At 46.8% G+C, this 20,051-nt stretch overlaps 1 protein-coding gene across 2 annotated transcripts in view; it reads left to right on the top strand.

The window, feature by feature from the left end:
* The window catches only part of LOC131088533 (vascular endothelial growth factor receptor kdr-like), a 131,427-nt gene that overhangs the window by 42,444 nt on the left and 68,932 nt on the right, over window positions 1-20,051 (top strand). For both annotated transcript variants that reach the window (XM_058032664.1, XM_058032663.1), the window contains exons 4-8: window positions 9,310-9,437; window positions 14,428-14,587; window positions 15,834-15,970; window positions 17,415-17,574; window positions 18,312-18,429. In XM_058032664.1, the coding sequence (XP_057888647.1) occupies window positions 9,310-9,437; window positions 14,428-14,587; window positions 15,834-15,970; window positions 17,415-17,574; window positions 18,312-18,429 (703 nt within the window). The remainder of the gene's footprint in view (window positions 1-9,309; window positions 9,438-14,427; window positions 14,588-15,833; window positions 15,971-17,414; window positions 17,575-18,311; window positions 18,430-20,051) is intronic.

Genomic DNA, 20,051 nt, shown 5'->3' with positions numbered 1-20,051 from the left:
TATCCACCCTGGTTCTTGTGCTGAGCTGTTTCCTTTTCCCATTACACCCAGCTCAGATGCCCCAGGTCCAACATTGTTAACCCAGCTTGTCCCACGCTCCAGGAAACTCCATTCTCTGTCCAGATTCAGTGCCCTGGCTGCCTACCCAGCCCCTCATTACTCTGTGGCAGGAGCACGTGCAGGAAACATTCTGGACCTTTTGGGACTGCCTGAGCACTTTCCTGAAGAAAATATCCCAAGTTATGAAATGCCTCGCCAGGGATGCTCTTGGAACAGAGCTGATCCAAAAAAAAAAAAAAGGCAGGATGTGCTCCTGCTTGCCAAGGTTCTCCTGACAAACAGCACAAAATCACCCTCTCAGGTGCACTTTAATTGTGTCCCACGTCCTCCCTGCTCTAAAAGCTCTTACTCAGACTCCTGTGCTTGAAAAGCCATGGAAGGAAAAGTGGGTGGAAAATCCTCTGGCTTGTCCTGTGCACCCCAAAGCAGAGCTCTGCCCCAGGAGCTGCAGGTTCCTGCTGGGATCTGCCCTGCCAGGCTGAGGAAGCTGCTTGGCCCTGTGAAATGAAGCTATTTATACCTCAGCATGGATCTGTCCTCAGGGCATGCTCTTCCTGCCATTCAGTTCCTGTGGATATTTGTTAGAAGCCAGCAGGCTGTCCTGGGGACCAGGAAACTGCTCTGGACTTAAACAAGGAGTTCAGAGCACACCTATGGCTTTCTTCAACATCTAAACATGCCTTTTGAAGAAAATTGCTGTGGCAGTGTCTGGGCAGCACTGAGAATCCCATCAGCTGTCTCCAAGTGAGGGAACTCAACTCACAGATCCTGGCAGTGCCAGACAAGGGTGAGGCCCATAGCTCATCTCTGTGGATGTTTTGTGGAGAGAGAAAGTGCTCAGGGGAGTGTTTGTGAGGCTGAGCCAGGTGCAGGCAGAAAATGTGGAGCCAGCCCCTGAAGGCTGGAGATTCCTCTGAGGTTACAAGCCATTATTGCCAAAAAAGGAAGGGGAATGGTATTTTCCCTTCATTCCTGGCCGCTGCTTGACACCGAGATGAGAACATGATTGTATCGGAAGCCCTGTTCTTGGCCATTATTTCCTGTGCTGCTCCTGCTTTCCCAGCCTCCCTGGAGGGCTCTGGGAGCTCAGGCAGGACCGGGCACTCACAGAGATCCCTGTGGGGTGGTGGAGCTGTGACCCTGCTTGTCCCTGGGGTCAGGAGGGGCAGCTGCCACCCCTCAGCTGTGCTTGGGCACTGAGGGAGGCACAGCTCAGGAGCTTCGTCCTGAATTAATCGTTTCCGAAGCCTTTTCTTCCTCCTGCTGCAGCTGCAAGTCCCAAGGACCATCATTAAAAGGAAGATAACCCCTTCTCCCTGTTGGAAATACAGAGTAGCCCAGGGCTGGAACAGAAATAGTTGGGAGGTCTCAACTGAGTTAATTCCACCTCAGCTCTGAGGGATAATCTCTGCAGGGAAAGGCAGGGTCTGGTCCCACACTGCAGTGGCAGCTCCGTGGGAAATGCTGCCACAGCCACCCAGACACAGCATCTGCTTCCCTCTGCCTTCTGCAGTTACCCTTCCTGACCAGGGAAACCTTCCTGGGAGGAATATCCCCATTTATTGCAGCCTTTGGGATCCCTGTGCCAAGGGACAGGGCAGGTGTGTGAAAATACAGACAGTCCTCTTGACAGTGTGTTATCCATTTTATTATTATATTGAATCAAAAACACAGGACTGCTCCGGCTAGGAAAAAAATTATCCCAGACAAAACCAGGTCAGCATCCACCCCTTATTCCATATCTTTCCCACATCCCACATTTCCAACACCCCATTGCCTTTCCTGTCTCACATATACACACAGATATTCCCAGCACACAGAAAATGTAACATGGCTTAGAGAAGGTGGAAGAAAAAGGGCACATCAAGCAAAAAAATTCATTCCACCTTCCCAAAGGGCTACCCCAGGCTCCAGTCTAGACAGGAGTCAGGACTTGCAGCTCTCAGCTATTTGAAATACTGTCAGTGTCAGCAAAGTCAGAGTCCTGGGGGGGTCAGCTGGAAGAGCTCCTGGCTCAAATCCTGCCTCAGCTCCATGTTCCCTCAGCAGCCCCTGGGTCACAGTCAAGGATCTGCTGCACATTTTGTACCCCTCAGTCAGTGATCAGAGCAAGGAACGAGCCCACCCAGTCCTGCTGCCTCCACCTTGTGTGAATTTAGTGCTGAGGTCACTGGAGCTGGGCACATCTTACCAAAGAGTGTCTGGAAAAGTTCCTCAGGTTTCCAGGCTGGGATTCCTGCCCACCCCCAATGGCATTTGCTGTGCCACAGCTGCAGGACAAAGAGAGGCACCTCCTCAGTGTATGGGGCCAGCAACATCCTTCATCTTTTATGCAAAGCAGGGCTGTTATTCTATTTCTTGAAATAATTATGGCCATGATAGAGCTGCTTCTCAAATAACTACTTCAGAAACACCAGTCCCACCTCCTCTGAGTGCAACAGGCCCAAAATGCTGTGTATGAGCCCAGGGCTGGCTGCCCACTGGGGCTGAGCAGAACAGGGTGGATTCCCCAGCTCCTGCTCATTCCAGGGGGGTCACTTTGAACACACAAACATTTTAACAGTGGACAATTAAACACTGAACATTTGAGCAGTGTGTCCCCACCCAGAGCCATCAGCTGCTGGTGTTTCACCACCTCAGTGGTAGTGAGAGAGGAACACAGGACTGAGGGCGATTTGCCTTCATCTCTTTGGTTTTCAGCACTGGTGTTCACAAGAGCACAGGAAATCCAGAGAATGCTCCCACAGAAAATTTGAGTTCTGGCTCCTTGTAAAGCTCATGTGGGAGCCATGAAGGCACCAGCCACAGTGCAGCCCTGCCAGGAGTCCAGAGCACAAGGACTGGAAATCAAATTTGAAGCAAGACAGACATTTTTATGGGAGCATGAATGGCTGAGGCCATTCCAGAGGGAATAGGGCAATGCATCCAAGCACAACTTGTCCTGCTGGAGCATCTCCCTGCTGGTCAGCCCCAGGGAAGGGCAGGAGTGAAGAGAGTGGTCCAAGAGAGTGAGGAGAGGTGGTCCAAGTGCTGCACCAGGGTGGAGTTCACATCAGCCTCGGCCCAGGGATGAGCAGCCCCTTGGCCTCATCCCTTTCCCACCATGAGATATCTAAAGAGGCTGGAAGTGCATAGAAGTGCCCCTCAGATGAGATCATATTTTGCTTCTGATGTTCTTTGAAGCTGATTCCTGCCTCCCTAATCCTCTTGACAGTTCACAGAGATAATCAGAAAGTGAGAAGCAGAACTGCAGGGCTGGGTATGACAGCTTTGGGCCTTGGCTCACTTTTCCCAAGATTTTACCAGTGGGAACAGAGCTGGAGCTGCATTTCTTCTTTCTTGAGGCTGCAGACTTGCTGCCAGACCTGGGCCAGCTGAGATAGGCAGCTGCTGAGCTGTGTGCCCTGCAGATAAAGTGGCTGTGCCTGCCCACAGCAGTGCTGGGAGGGTTGGCTGCACATCCCAGCTCGGTGTCAGAGCACACAGAACACAGGCTGTGCCCTGGGCAGGACCCTCCAGGATTGAGGGCTGCATCCAAGGGAAAAGCAGGATGCTTTTAGCTCTGAATCAAGGCATTCAGTGTCTTCAAATCACATCCTGCAGGGTCTCACTTTAAAGCAGAGGAGACTTGAAGGATGCCATGAGTGAGCAGTGCCAGCTCCTGGCAGCTCAGCAGGGAGAGAGGATCCCTCCCCATGGATCAAGAATTTCTAAATGAAAGCCCAAAGGCCAGAATCACACACACTTCCTCCACTGCTTCCTTCCTGGTTTTTATCCACTCAGTAGCTGCTAATTGCTGAGCCTTCCCCCAGGTGGGAGACCTGTTCTGAATGGGGCTTCTGGTAAAGCTGGGGAGTATTTTCCACAAAGTCAAACTTGCCTAAAATCCAATGGGGGTCAGAATTTATGAATTCTTCTGCTGCTTGAAACATAATTCCAGACAAAGCATGGAGGCTTCTTTTTCTGTGGTGTTTTGTTGGGATTTTTTAAATATAAATCTTTCCATTTTGCCTTTATTTGCTTGGCAGCAAGAAGCATTTTGCTTCTAGAATTTTTGAAGTTAACACTTTTTAGAGTAATATTTTTTTCTCTACAAATATTCCTGTGTTCATAACAGTAATCTCCAGGGGAAGAATGCATTTCATTTGACCAAAACAGAATGCTTCTTGTTGACTCAGAATGGCTTCTGGGGGTTTTGCAGTCACTTTTGTTTTGCCTAAAGAGAAAATATTCTGCTTTCTGTTTAATCTAAACATTCCACCACCAATTCTTTTCATTGGCCTGCCAAACTGAAAGGTCTTTTATTTTCAAAGATCCAGTTTCAAAACAAGTGCCTTTATAGGAGTTACTCCTGTACCTAGAGGCAGCTTTGATGGGTCACCAGGGGGAATTCAGCAGGCCAGGCTGTTTCCTTGTGAAGCTTTCCAAAATACTCTGCCCAAAGTGTCACCGCACTGCTAATGCTGCTATTACTGTGAAGAACAGGTTATAAACCTCCTCTCGATGCTTTTTGACCTTGATGAAGACAAACTTCATGGGGATTATGTCAAAACATGAACTTAAAGAACCTGTCAAACTCTGCACAGGCTCCCCAGCTTAGGTATGGCTGAGTGAAGAAAATAAATGGCGAGGGCGAGGGAATTATCTTTATCTGGAACAAAGCGAGAGGCAAAATGAGAATGTTGAGGAATTTCACGGACATGAGCAGCAGTGAATAGCTGTCCTCAGAGGCCATTTCGTGCTCATCATCCTCGGAGCTGGCGGCACCTGAAGGGAGAGGCGATGTCAGCTCCGAGGCTCGGCTGTGAGACAAATACCACCAGACAAATCGCTGTCACGGTGCAGGAATGAAAAAAAAAACAACCCAAATCTTGTATAAAATCCTCTGTGTGTGTGTGTCAGGAGGAGGTTTCAGAGGCACAGACACGGAAATAAAGAGCTGTAGGAGAGATTGAATCGACAACCTGCTGAGTGCAGCGCTGAGGGGTTTAAACCCCTCGGCTCCGGGCTAGGGAGGTGTGAGGGGACAGCTGAAATTGCCCAGCTGAGCTGGAAACCCTCCCAAATCTCATCTCCAGCAGCAATTCATCTCCTCCTGGCCACTACGAGCATCTCAACATGAAGGGTTTCAGTGCCTGAAGGAAAACATTTGACCTTAGAGCCGCTTTTGTGCGCTCCGCGCTCGCCGTCTGTCTGTCCCCGGGGCCGGGCAGGCCCTTCCCGCCCCATCCCGCTGCCGCCGCTTCCTTGGCTGTGTTTGTGTTCCCTGCCGGGCCCTGCTGGGGAAACAGCAACACCCTGGCGTGCCTGGGCTTCCTGCAAACTTCCACTGACCTGGGCAGCCAGACATGCAGTCTGAGAGCCGTGCAAGGACCGTTCCCTCGGCTCCGAGCTGTGGCTGCTGCTGCTAAGTCCCCACCGTGCTTCAGCTCTTGTCTTTCTTCATGAGTAACGAGCTCTGCAGCCCGCGGTAAATCATTCTTTTTAATTATCCCCTGGGAGTTGCTGGGTGTTTCTTTCTGGGTGAAATTCATAGGGCATTTCACCTTCCCAGCTCGGGAGGAACAGATGTGCCAAGCAACAGGGAAATACTCTGTTTTCATAAAGGGTTTCTTTGCTGAGGAATTTCCCCTCAGAGTTCAGTGCCGGTGACTGTGGTGAGGACAACACCTGCATCTCCCATGCCACAGCTCTCCAGATTGCAACGCTTGAGTGCAATTGATTTACACCACCTGGACTGGAGATCTTCCTCCAGGCTGAGGTTATCATTTTGAAAGAAAAGTGACCCTGTCCCTTTTGTTTCAAGAAGTTCTGTCTCTGAGAGACTTTTTTACAAGGAGTTAACTGATTGCTGGTGGACTGGAGGTGGTGAGCGTGGTTGTAAAGCTGGCAGTGACACTCCTGATGTTCCAGCAGATCATTTTTCCACGCCACTGTCAGCCTGAACTACTGAGGGGTTTCGGTTTTTTGTCTGCACAAACCATAACAAAGGTATCAGCTGGCAGTTGATTAGCTCAGAATTTATCCTTTGCCATTCTGTTAAGCCCCAAAGCCAAGCCACTTCATATTTGCTTATCTGCTAAGTGAGCAGCCCAGCTGCCTGGAAAGTGCTGGAAAGCCTCTCCTTCCCAATGGCATTGCTTTGCTCCTGCTTAGGAGGGGGTTTGGAGCAGCTGGAGCAGAACACACAAGGTCTGAGCTCTTCTTTATGTCCTGGGGCTCTTTAGTGCTTGATGGCTGAGATAGTTGAGACTGTCCCATTCCTGGAAGTGTCCAAGGCCAGGCTGGATGGAGCTTGGAGCAAGCTGGGATGGTAGATGTCTCTGCCCATGGAACTGGATGGGCTTTAAGGTTCCAACCCAAACCATTCTGGGATTCTGTGACATTATTTTTTCCTTCTGCACAGAGTCCCACAGGTAGGGAGGGAAACAAAGCCACCCTGGCCTCAGGGACAGACCCAGGTGCTTGACCTTCCCCTGCAGCTGCCTGGCCCTGTCACTGTCCCCTGATGGCCAAAGTGCAGCCCTCACCTCCTGCATGGGCTCTCATGTCAGAGCTGGAGCAGGGAAGCCCCACAAGCTGCTGCCACAGCAGAACCCCCACTCCAGGAGCTGAAAACACAGAATATTCCAGGTCAGAAGGGACCCCCAAGGATCATGGAGCCCTCTTAAGTGAATGGCCAAACAGGGTTCAAAACCACAACCTTGGCTTTATTAGCACCCTGCTCTGACCAACTGGGCTAATCCCAGCGGCTCCCACAGGTATCCATTCACAGGTATCCCCCCAACCTGTTCAGGAACTCTGATATTGCAGATGGAAACAGAGAAGGAAAAGCCCTTTCATAGGCAGAGAACTCTCCAGGCTTGGGTATAAACTGGATAAAGCAATGAGATAACACAAGCCACTGAGATAACACAAATCACAGCCATCTGCTCTAGGACACCTCACTGGCTTAGCAAAGAGGAGAACCCATAAAATAAAAATCCTTTTCCTCTTTTTATTTTTTTAAAGACAGTGAGATTGATGCCTAGGGGACCTGACACCCACAGTGATTAACAATCACCACAGCTGAAGCCATCCTTTCCTTTTCCCAATCTTTATCACCCAGGAACTGCCTCTTGCTGCTGCTAAGTGCATGGTGATTTTAAGATACCATCAAGATTTCAAAAAGTGATGGTAGAAAGCCAGATTTATCTAGTTTGGCTTCCAATTCAGATTGTAGCTTATCTGGTATAGTTTATCTGCAGCCCCTGGTTGGACATGTGGCAAGTCAGGGGCAGGCTGCTATTAAAAATCAGTTAGGACTGAAATGCAGCTTCTGTCACATGCCCTGCAAATCCCTGCTTCCCTTCCCATCAGTAACACCATACCTGTCCTGTTGTCAGCTGGGAAAAGGTAGATTAATTTTAGGTCCCTTGTGAATTGGAAAATTTGGTAGAGATGAGTCTTGGAGTTTTGGAAAGATGGTGGAGAATGGGTTAAATAATTATATTTTTTCCTGAACAAAAAAGTATAATTATTTTTTGAAATATTTTTGAGACATTTTATTCTGTTTTGACTAAGATGCATCAATCATTTCACAGTTCAATATTTTCCTGCCATTTAGGATTATTTCATATTTTCTTCGCTGCCTTCTTTTGATTTATGTAACTTCTTAAACAAACAGTGCTGTTCTGAAATTCTTTCTAAAAATACTGGCAGAAATAATTTTAAATTCAGTGCTGCCATCTTTTCAGTCAAAATTTGATCCTGAATTGTGGATAGTTTGGTATCAGGAAGCTAATTTTTCCCCCAGCAAATTTCCTCTTGGCCCATATCTTTATCCTATTTCCATCCATTTTATACCCTTGTCCATCTCCTGTGACGTGGCACATTCCTTGACCTTCCTTTTCTCCACAGGACAAGAAATAATTGTGATTACATTTCCCCTGACACCTTTTTGCACTTTGTTGCCAGTAGACAAAAATCTACTTTCTCTGCTTTTTCCTATCACAAATAACCCAATGATCTCCTTTTAATTAGCCAGTGTCTTCTCTTAAGTAGAATAAAAATATTGTCACATTTGATACCTCCCAGTGTGGCTCGACTGGAGAGCAAGACTGCAGAGGGATTAAGCTGCAGGGATAAACACTAAACACATTTTCATAATGTGACTCAACAGGAGAATTTTGCATTTTTGGGAAAGTGCACGAGCCACTGGAATGAGAATAAATATTTCCTATTTATTTTGGGGCTTGGACCAAACTACAAAGTTATAGTTCAAAGATCAGGTTTCTCAGCTCCAGGCTTGATTAGAACCAGGGCCTGCCTGACCAGAAAGTTCAGATGTGTATCTGAAACTTCCTAAATGTGGGGAGATTAGAGATCTAATGTTTTAATTCTAATTAATCTCTCTCACATAACGTTTCCTGCAATGCCCTTACACCAAAGCGCAGCCAGAATAAACCAGTGGCGTGGAAGAAAAGCTGGCGTAAAAAAACAGCACTAGAAATTAGAGAAATCAGCCAGATTTTGGGTCTTTGTCTGCCTTGGGTCCAGTGCTCATGCTCAGCCCTTTGTCCCAGGTCCACACATGAATCCTACATCTCTTACACAGTGCCCCAAGTGCCTTTTGTAAAACACCATCACCACCTGAATGTGGCCTGTCACACACACAGCTCCAGCCAACACTTGCTCTCCTCCTGATGCAGTCCATGGTTCCTTTTGTCTGCCAAGGACAAAATTCCCAGTTCTCAGAGCTAAAATGAACCTCCAAACCCCACAAAAGGCAGCGTGGCCACTCTGCTGTGTCCATCCCTGCCTTGGTGTGGTTGGGAGTGAAACTGGGGTGAGTTGAGGGGCAAAGGAGCTCCAGCTTTGCACCCAGCTGATTCTCTGAGGGTTAATTCCAGCTGACAACCCTGGGGTATTTCCATGACATTCCTTATTAAAGGTTGTCATCAGTCAAGAAATGCATGTTGATATCCCCAGGTGAAGGACGGGGGGCTCCCAAAGCCCAGAAGTATCCTGAGCTGGTAATCCACGCAGTTTTCATGTGTCTGCACAGAAATGTGCCACTCTGGGCAATTTCTGGATGAACATTGGGCTAAATGCAAGGAATTGGTCATTGGCTCCAACCCCTGTGTGACAGTGGCAGGGTGTCACTGCATGTCCTGACCCCAAGGGAGCCTTTCTGGGCAGCTCAGTGCTCACTGCTGTGCCCTTCCAGTGACTGAGCAGTTTTCCCAATCCATGTTCTCTTCCCTGCAGACTACAGGAATCCATTTGTGGAGATGCACCCAGAACACCCTGACATCATCTACATCACAGATGATAAGAGAATAGTGGTGATCCCCTGCCGGGTCACCTCGCCAGACATCAAACCCAAGCTCATCCAGGTAAGAGGTGGCTTCAGAAAAGCTCAGTTCAAGCTCTGGGCTGCCAATAAAGTGGGGAAAAACAAAAATTTAAGGGTATAAAGCTGGGTAAATTCCATAAATAATAGCAAAGACCCTGAAAATCCACAAATATGAACCTGTTCTTGCAGTGTGTTACTGCTGAACTGGGTAAAAGGATTTTTTGGGGATTAGGCTGAGTTTAGCATTTTTCTTTTTGTTATGTTGTGGCTTGGTGTTCCTCCATAAATTGGCAGAGGTAGATGACAAAGCACTATTTTCCTTCAAAATTCTTTGCATAACACCTGGCTCTCTCTGAAAGGTTCTCTCTTTATACCTTGAACCTCCTTAGAACAATTGCCCATTTTTGCTTCATTTCATCAATTCAAACCAAGTTTCAGCCTTGGGAATAGATGGCTCCAGCATCCATCCCTTTGGCAGCAGTTACACCTGAATGCCAAGGTCACAGCACAGTCTGTGCAGGCCAAGGCTGTTTGGGATAATAAAAATGGAAATTTAAGGTCTGGGCCCTGATCAGTCGATGGAGTCACTCACTTAAAGGGCTTCAGAACTGCACTCCAGAGCAGTCTGTCATGGAGTGAGGAACAGAACAGAGGTCTCCTGGCTCCAATCCTGCATTTTACGTCAGGAATTCTGTGCCCTTCCCTTCCCCTGCCAGTCTGACAGCTCAGGAAATCCTGAAGGGAACAGGAGCTCATCCTGTGCCCCTTTTCCAGCCTGTTCTGGAGGGACTGTGAGGGGTGATGCTTTTCTGGACATGGCACAGAGGGGTCTAAGCACCTCTGCTCCCCGTGGCAATTCCATGCCTCAGATGTCCCCTTCTCCTGGGAGGCAGCACATGGAATCACAGGGGACTGGGACAGGGCTCCAGCTGCTGCTGGGACCCATGCCATGTTCCCAGTAGAGGTGCAGAGGGACAGCAGGAGCCTTATTGCTTTGGAGATCTCTAATTTTAAATTTCATCAGCAGGGATTAAAAAAGTGGGGAAAGAGGCTCCTCTCCAGTTATCATTTTAGGCTGGATAAGTGCTACCACTTTCCTCCTTGGCTATAAGAATGAAACATCCCCCTCTGATTTGAGCCTGCTTCACCAAATTTATGGCTGGAGCAGAGCTGCAGACCCTGGCAGCATCAGGGTGGCCTTGGAATTCCTATTTCCACGTTTATTATTGATGGACAGCCCTGCTCTTCCTGCTTCCCAGCTAAATTCCCAGTCATTTCTCCAAACACAAACTGCAGCCTGGCTGCTGGAATGAAATCTCCACCAAAATCTCTCCCACAAAAAGCTGTCCCCAGAAGATTTCCCCCTCCAAGGCTGAGCAGCTGGGGCTCAGGGCAGGGAGGCAGAGGTTGGGCACAGCTCCCAAAGGAGCTGGGACTGCTGGGATGTGGCACCTTGGGAAGCTCTGGGATCCAGCTGTGGATGGCACTGCTGGCTTGGCCCTGGCTGGGAATCCCACTGATGCCTTTAGTGCATACCTAGAACAGAGGGCTAGACAAGATTAAGAGAATAAAGTGGGTATTTATTAAAGGTCTTCAGTATGTTCACCTTGGGCAGTGCAGAAACCACCAAGGACACACCCAAGATGGACAATGGTCATGAGTTTTTCAGACAATTATAAGTTTGGTCCATTTACATACCAGAGGTTAATCCTCCAATTCCAGCTTCAGGCAGTGAAGTCATATTCCCCCAGTTTGCTGCCCCCAATTCACTTTTATTGATACTTTTCAGGGCCTGAGGCAGTAGAGTGTCAATCTCAGTCAGAATTGTTTTGTCTGATCAAAATGTGAAGGCAGTACACTCTGGATGGAGTTTAGAGTGAGACACTGATGCAGGGCAGGGTTTGAAGAGCACAAAAGCTGAAATCCTTGGGCAGCCCCACAGCGCCGGGAGGAAGCGGGGCGGGACAGGGGCGGAGGTGAGCAAGGGGGAGGAGAGGTGAGCCAGCCCATCCGACAAATTTAGAACATCCTCTCCTTCCAAATTTAATCTCCAGGAGGCAACTGGACAGGGAAGACAACACTTCAAAGGGAGGAAAGCCACTGTGATTTCCTTCGAGCAGCAATGACGCTCTTTTGTTTGATTGTTTAAATAGGTATTTGTGAATATTTTATGAAGATGTTTAATCTGTGTGTGGTGTTGAAAAGGGCCTCCTGAGTAGGGTTATTTTTCCTTCCCCCTTCCCCCAGGCATTGGGGAGCAGAGCTGCCAAATCCTGAAGTTCAGCTTTATCACGTTTTATTATTCTTGTGGAAAATGGACTCTTTGCCACCGTAAATTAAGTTCCTTATGTTACCATTATACTTTTAAATCATTGTACTCTCTTTAAACATGCTCAGAGAAAGGTACCTCCTGCTTATACTAAGCAGATCCCTGCTATCTCAATATATCATCTTTGTAATTAACAAACTCATGCTTAAGACACACAGCTCAGGCTTTTAATTTTGCTTAATGTGATTTTAATTCAGGGTAAAAAGAGCTTTTTCAGTCATGTCAGTTCTGTTTAGTCACTGATCTGGTTCAGTGTGCATTTGCCACTTCCAGCTTTGACCTTCATGAGTGCTAAAACATGATTATGCCTCAGGTTTCAGATCTCTTTCTGTAATTTCTCCTATTTTTCCTCATGGTTCTAAACAGAGATGCCACAGCTTGATTATTTCAAAAGCATTTACAAGAGATCCTTGTTTCCTGCTGCTGTCAGAACAAATGCTGCTCCAAAAGACAGGGACTGTCTGGCTGTCCCCCCTTCCCCATGCAGCATCACCAGTTCCTCAGCCAGAATTCCTCTGGGTTTGGTCCATGCTGGAATTGTAACAATTGACCCAAACCAAGGCCAGCCTGGTCACTTGTGTGTCAGAGCCCCAAGCTGCAAGCTGTGTGGAACAGGAGGATTGTTTAAACTGAATCCAATTTAAGCTGCTCTGCCAAACCAGTGTCCTGACTGCTGGGAGACCAACAGGAGCTGCCCACAACAGGAATAGGAGCAAAACTGTTCCATCAGGGGTGAAATTCCTGCTTTCAGTCCCTTGGTTAGCTCCCAGAGCTGACGCAGGGTCTCTCTAAAAAGGAGAACCTCCCCTTGCCTCACCTTTGAGCAGCCAGGATATGAGGAGGAGGGGGGAGAAGCAAATAAATTTAATTACCATGAGGTAACTGCAGGCACACTGAGGTTTGCCCAAACTTTTCAATTTTGGGGCAGAAGTGATCTCAACTCTCCAAAGAGCATCCTCAGTCCTAAAGAGCCTCCCTGTGTCCTGCTGGGAAAGCCAGAGCTGCCTGTGCTTCCATTCCCTCACCTGCAAACCCCTGAACCCCCCTCAGGCATTTCAGAGAGCTATTTTAATTTCATGAAGTTCTTTTGTACACTATAATCCAGGATTTTCAAAATTTTTGGAAAGTAAATTACATTCCCTCTAGAAAATAGAGTATTTCCCTGTGTGTTAATAATAGCAATAAACTGATTATTCCCCCCAACAAAAACCAAGCTGCTCAACACTAGTATTGTCCAAGGTAGACTGAGGAGAGTTCATTCTCATTAAATGAATTTTTGCTCCAGTTTGTTTTCCACCTTTGCCTTTTCTATTCTCACTTCTTCCTCATAAGCAGAATTGAGAGGATTTTTTCAAGAATCTCACAACATTACAAGTATTTATGAATTTAGATCCCAAAGGGCTTTAGTCCATTTATTTCTGTGATTTACACTCCTGAGTCACTCAGGCTGCTTCCATGGCAATCCCTGGAGTGCTCTGAGAGTGTCTCCCCATTTCTGTGGGTTAGAGAGAATCTGTGGAGTGCCCACAGACCAGAGCTCATAGATCACCACAGTCAGGTGAGTTAGTGAACAATTCTGATTTTGGGAGAGTGAGTGAATTAGTTAGTGAACACTAATTCTGGTGAGTTAGTGAACAATTCTGATTTTGGGAGAGTGAGTGAATAGTGAGTTAGTGAACACTAATTCTGGTGAGTTAGTGAACAATTCTCATTTAGGGAGAATCTAACTTCACACATGTTTTAAAGTACAATGAGGAAAATGTGTGGTAGCTCCATGTGGCACTGGGAGGAAACACCTGCGAAAAGATCACCCCACAAAATTCTTAGAAGATGGGCATAGTGATTTCCAAAGAAGGAATGAGGGAAATGACTCCCACACATGAGATCTCAGAGCACTGGTATTGTCCAAGGGTAGACAGAGGAGGGTTCATTCTCATTAAATGAATTTTTGCTCCAGTTTGTTTTCCACATTTGCCTTTTCTATTCTCACTTCTTCCTCATAAGCAGAATCGAGAGTTTTTTTCAAGAATCTCACAACGTTACAAGTATTTATGAATTTAGACAAACATTGCTTTAGTCCCTTTATTTCTGTCATTTACACTCCTAAGTCACCCAGGCTGCTTCCATGGCAATCCTTGGGGTGCTCTGAGAGTTGTCTCCCCCCATTCTGTGGGATAGAGAGAATCTGGGGAGTGCCCACAGACCAGAGCTCATAGATAAACACAGTCAGGTGAGTTAGTGAACAATTCTGATTTTGGGAGAGTGAGTGAATAGTGAGTTAGTGAGCACTAATTCTGGTGAGTTAGTGAACAGTTCTGATTTAGGGAGAGTCTAACTTCACACATGTTTTTAAAGTACAATGAGGAAAATGTGTGGTAGCTCCATGTGGCACTGGGAGGAAACACCTGCGAAAAGATCATCCCACAAAATTCTTAGAAGATGGGCATAGTGATTTCCAAAGAAGGGATGAGGGAAATGACTCCCACACAAGAGATCTGAGAGCACTGGGACTCCTGAAGTGGCTGCCCAAGTGTTGAGTTTCAGAGCCACCCCTGCCTAGGGAGGGCTCTCCTCTTTGCTGCTGCTGATCTGTGTGGACAGAGACCCCAAAGCCCCGGGCAAGGTCAAAGCCCTGCCCTGCCCCTAAGCCAGAGCAATCCGAGGGGAACAGGATTCTCACTCCTTGTCTGTTCCCTTGCAGTACCCTTCTTCTGCAGAGATCAACTTCAGGAAGATGGTGTGGGACCCCAAGAGAGGCTTTGTCATCCCCTCCCACTCCTTTGTGCCCTCTGGGATCCTCACGTGCTCGGCCCACGTCAACGGCAGCGTCTTCAACTCCTACTACATGGCCCAGAGACTGGGTGAGTGCCTCAGTGTCCCTGGCACCTCCCAGGTGTCACTCCTTGCTCTGCCTCAGCTCTGTCTGATACATCTCCCTGGGCTGCATCTGTGGCAAGTCCAAGCTGGAATGCTAAAAGTAAACTCCTTCTTCCTTTTTTTTCTCCCTATTCAATAGAACTTGGATTGGAGCCACTCCTGGTTTTGAAAAATGACCAAGTGCTGAGGTGGTACAAAACAGGAGTGTTTTATTCAAACCCCACCAAGGCTTTGTTTGCTTGGATTGAGCTGTATTTACATTAAAACAACTGCTGGTTCAGGACAAAGCAAACAGCAGCTTTCTTTTTGCTTCTGGTCATTAACCACGTGTGATCATCATATAAAAACCTCACTACACTGCTAATTCACATCTTTGCTTTTTAAAGATTTTTCTCTTGGTGATTTACTACATCATTTCCCTTGGATTTACAGCTGAGCTTTGTCTCATAATTAAAATCTGAATTTGAAGCAACTAAACATTAAATATTTGAGTGCTGGGCATTTATATGAAACCAATTAGAATTTATTTTCCTTTTGTTTTCCATGTATTTTCTTTATCTCCTCATATATCTTCTGTTTACTTGGACTTCATTCCCACTAGCTTATGGTATCTTTCTACACAGTCAGCACTCAGCTTTGAACAACAGCCTTGTAAATTTGTGTGGCAGCCAAATAAAAGTCCTGTAAATCTCTCTCTTTCTCTTTTTTATTCCTTGTTGGAGTAATTTTTTATTAAAATCATGAATGCAAACCTACAAAATCTCTTAGGCCATCCCTCTGCACCTCAGAAGGACCCAGGAAATCCCTTTCTATTGTGTGTTACTGTCAGTGCCCAGGTGTGGTTTTGGAATTAGCACCAAAAAGTGATGGAAGTACAGAGCTGGTGTATTTAAGGCATTGACAAAGGTGTAAGAGCAAGACTTGGGGATCCCGTTGGGCGATTTGGGGATCCCATCCAAGGATTAGGGTTTTCCCATTCAGGATGGAAAGGGAGCTGGGCAGGAGAGGGCAGGAGTAACAGGTCTCATGTCCAGCAAAAGAGGATCCTGACATTTTGAGTCCTTTGTCACCTTTGTAACTCTTTTCTGTGGAGCTGATGAGAGGGTTGGAGCCACGGCACATGGCAGGGCAGGCATTCCTGACTCTGTCCATGGGAGCAGGGATCCACTGGTGGATCCCAGACTGATGCAGGGAGTGCTGCTGCTCACAGCTTTGCCTCTCCCATTGCAGAGGGCAGAATACAGAACCTGGCTCTGAAGGCAAGTGCCAGAAAGCTGCTGGTTGGAGAAACTCTCAAGCTGGAGTGCAAAGCAGAGACCTTCATCAACGGGCGCATCGAGTTCATCTGGACGTGTCCCCGTGGCACAGTGAGTGCATGGAGTCCCTGCATTCCCCCTCTTCCCAAAATTCACAGGGATGAGAAAACCTCATTATTGCTTATTCTGAAATTACCCAACCGTTTATAAGCCTATCATTGATTGAACTTTGTGTTTGGATGAATCTAAAACTTCTCAGCCCGACTTGAACCTGCAGATTAAACTGCAAACCTCACTAAATAAACCCTGGCAAGAAAAGCCAGGCATGTTTCCTTCTTTTTGGGAAGAAAAACTCCTTCATTCCTTCTGTCCTGGCTGTCTCACAGTGACAAGTCTCAAATGCAGGTTGTAAGCTGTCAATCTCCTCATCTATTTTGGTATTTATGAAGTAGGAAAAAGCAAAGGAAAACACAGCTGAACCTGTGGAAATCATCCCCAAAGAATGAAATGTAAATTCTGAGTCATGAGCTTTCTGTGGATACAATACAAAAGTGCCAAATTTGAAGTAGAAATAAGTAAGAGAATTAACATTTGAGGTACCAAACCCTCTCACTTCTCCTAAAAAAACAAAACAGAGGGGGATCATTTCCCAAATCAGTTCATTTGTCTGAGATTCTATTCTTGGATTTGCTTGGTGCCGAGAATTAAAATAATTGGGTTTTTTTTTCTTTTTAGTTCAGCAAAATATGCATTGTAAAGAAACATCTAAGCCTTTTGGGAAGGTGTAAAATGTGGTTCCTAAAAACTGATTAACTTTTATTTGTTTCCTTAAAAAAAAAAGAATGTCTGAGTTTGTTTCAGTGAGGAAACTACAGAAAATATAACATAGAATTTACTGAGGACCAGGCACTACAGTGTTACTGAATGAATTTGGTTTCTTGAACCCCATATGGTGGAAAAGATTAGTTTTCCTATGAACTCTCCTTATATTTCTAACATTATAAATGTAAAACTTCTTGGCCAAATCTCTGGGATCAAAAATCCTATCAAAAGCGATAATGCTTTCTAAAATTCCCCAGGAATTTGCATTGGCACTTGGCTGTCATAATATATTGTATTTCTGTCATAATATATTTCTTTTAGAAAGCAGGAGGTTTTTAATACAGAAAAAATACTGACTGTGACCAACATAAATTTAAAAACCCTCAAAACCAAACCCTCAGAGCACAGCTCTGACCCTGCAGCAGTTTTATCCTGAGATCCTTGGGATTCAGTCCTGGAGAAGGGCTGGGATGCATCCCCTTGTTTACCTGCCCAGAATTCAGTACAAAGTGCCACATTTCCACTCTGCTTCTCTCTCTTATTAGACTTGATAATGAAACTTCACAAAAGAGCTCTTCCTGCTGATCTGCCTTTTATATTATTTATTTCAGTGATGGGGAGATGTGATGGTTTTGATATGAATCACTGCTTTCCTTTACTGGCAGCCTTGGAAAGGGTGAGCACAATCATCCAGTTTACTCTGCTTTCTGACCCTGTTTTTTGTGACTCCCAGCACCCCCACCCCAGGAGAACAATGGACCAGAGTGATGTGGTGTACAAAGCTGGCAGCAGCCTGGTAATTGAAAATGTCACCATGGAAGATGGGGGCCTGTACATCTGCAGGACATTCAATGCCACCAGGCTGGAGGCCAATGTCACTGTCACCGTGTATGGTGAGTGCTGCAGCCAAACCAGGATGGACCAGGAACCAGCTCAGCTTAGAGGATAATGCCAAAATCTGTTGATTGAAATGGCACTAGGGAGAAAGTCAACCTTAATCATCTAAAACCTCTAATTAGTCAATGAGAGTCAGCTCCCGTGTCTTCAAACAAATTCAAGAGGTACATTTAGATGGGATATTGGGAAGGAATCCCTCCCTGGGAGGGTGGAGAGGCCCTGGAACAGGGTGCCCAGAGCAGCTGTGGCTGCCCCTGGATCCCTGGAAGTTTCCCAGGCCAGGTTGGACAGAGTTTGGAGCAGCTTTGGGATAGTGGGAGGTGTCCCTGTCATGGCAGGGATGGCACTGGATGGGCTTTAAGGTCCCTCCCAACCCAAACCATTCTGGGATTCTGTGATGTCTGAGAGAGCTGAACTGTTTGAAAAAGCTGGCACCAAGTGTGGTTGCTGAGACCTTGAAAATCCCTCCTGTGGGCTCCACATGGACAAGAGATGCCCCAGGGGCAATGCAATGCATATCTTCTGCTTTCCATGTGAATTCCTCCATGTGGGAACAGCCCTTCCTGGCTGAGGCTGGGCTGCACAGGGAGCTGAGGGAACAGCCTGATCCATTTGGCTCTGTGCAGGTCTGTATTGGAAAAAATCCCATGTGGGAACAGAGCAATCCCAGGTGTGAGCTCTGTGCTGTGCCAGAGCTGCCATTCCAAGTCTCCCTGCTCATTTCTCTCCCCAGAAAAACCCTACATCACGGTCTCACACAAGAAAGGGCCTTACTACGAGATCACCTCAGGACACAAGTCCCTCAAGCTGGCTGCCAAGGTGGACGCCTTTCCTCGGCCCACTGTCACCTGGTGAGTGCCCCAGCAACAGCAGGAACACCTGGGCTCCTTTAGGAATCCTGTCTGGAACAGATCACCACCATTCCTCACTCACCACACGGGTCAGGGATGGGCTCAGAGCTGTGGGCTGAGCTCAGCTGAGGAGCTGTGGCTCCACTCTGGGCTCCTGAGCTCTGGGAGGCTGGGCCAGCCACCCCTCATTCCCAGGTATTATTGTCACTGCTTTAATTGAAGGGATGGGACCACAGTTGGGCTAAAAATAGATAAATCTATTGCTCAGATAAACATCAGTCTCAAAGGCCAGGAGATTTAAAAGAGCACACAGTCAGCCATAGCTCAAAGTAGTCACAAGTTCTTCATTACAAGACAATATAGAACTTTCTGATCCAATGGACAGTCATCACAACGTTTATTTTGCTTTTCTAACCTATCACCTTTACTCACTTCTGCTGCACTGCAGATACTTTTATCCAATGGGCTCCTATCACACATGCACACATATGCTTCTATTATAACATCTAAACTCTCAGCTTAGTCTATACATTTACATTACTACACTATAAACCCTTCACCATTTTATCAATACATTTTCTTACTTACTTAAGGCATATTCTTACTTACAACTATAAAAACATAAGTTTATTATTTTACTGCTTAATGTCGTGTACATTATTTTTACATCAATCCAACTTTCTTCTAAGGCTGCAGATCAAACCCTTCAGTGTCTCTGGAAGTTTCTGTTGTTCCATTTCCCACACCCAGGCTGTGTTCTTCTCCTTGCCCTCCAAGGAAAAGATTGTGTTTCACTTTCTCTGGGCACAGAATGATTTGGGAGATCCAAGGAGAAAGGTCTCAGGGAAGGGTTTCCTGCTTACCCCCAGCAGTGGTGGTCAGCCTGAAGGGGGAAGGGGATAACAGCAAAAGGACATATTTTAACATAAGAAATTGTTTCTCTCCAGAACTTTTAAATAATGTCCTCTAATCCTGTGGCAACAGATCCTTGTAGTGAATCTCCTGAGCAAACTAAAGGCTGCACCAGGAGTGCAATGGATCTGCTAAACAGGAGGGGCAACCAACAGCAACTCCAGGAGATATTCAAGTCTCTCTTTACCCTTTTAACACTTGTCCTCTCTCCTGTTCTGTCTTTAACGACCCCATCCAGTGCCTTTTCCATCTTTACCTGCATGAAATCCCATGGGACAGCTGGCAGGGGCATGCCTGTCCTGGCAGAGATGGCATTTCCCTGGAGCACCTGCCCTCAGCCAGCTGAGAGCCTGGCAGGCAGCAAAAGGATGCTCAGGGCTGGCCTTGCTGCATTTTATTAGCAGTGAAATAACATGAAATCCTCTCATTTTACTGGAAGCAGTGCCAGGAGGTGTTTTTAATTGCTGCTGTTATTTAGGGATGGGGATGTTTTAGGAGCTGAAGTGGGGAGTGACCCCCTCTCCCTGCCAAGCCTTTGTTCCTGGGCTCACTGTGGGGCTCTTTGGTGGCTGCCTGGGACCACCAGAGCTGCCTTCCCCTGGAGCCCCAGCTGTTGATGTTGGAGGTCTCTCAGGATGGTTGTTTTTATGACTGCAGAGGAAGTTTCCAGCATCCTCAGGCAGTGGGAGATGCCCCAGCATCCTTCCACC

This window comes from Melospiza georgiana, chromosome 12, assembly GCF_028018845.1.
Source record: "Melospiza georgiana isolate bMelGeo1 chromosome 12, bMelGeo1.pri, whole genome shotgun sequence".
Lineage (NCBI taxonomy): Eukaryota > Metazoa > Chordata > Aves > Passeriformes > Passerellidae > Melospiza > Melospiza georgiana.
The sequence above is the reverse complement of the archived record's forward strand: the minus strand, read 5'-3'. Positions and strand labels throughout refer to the sequence as shown.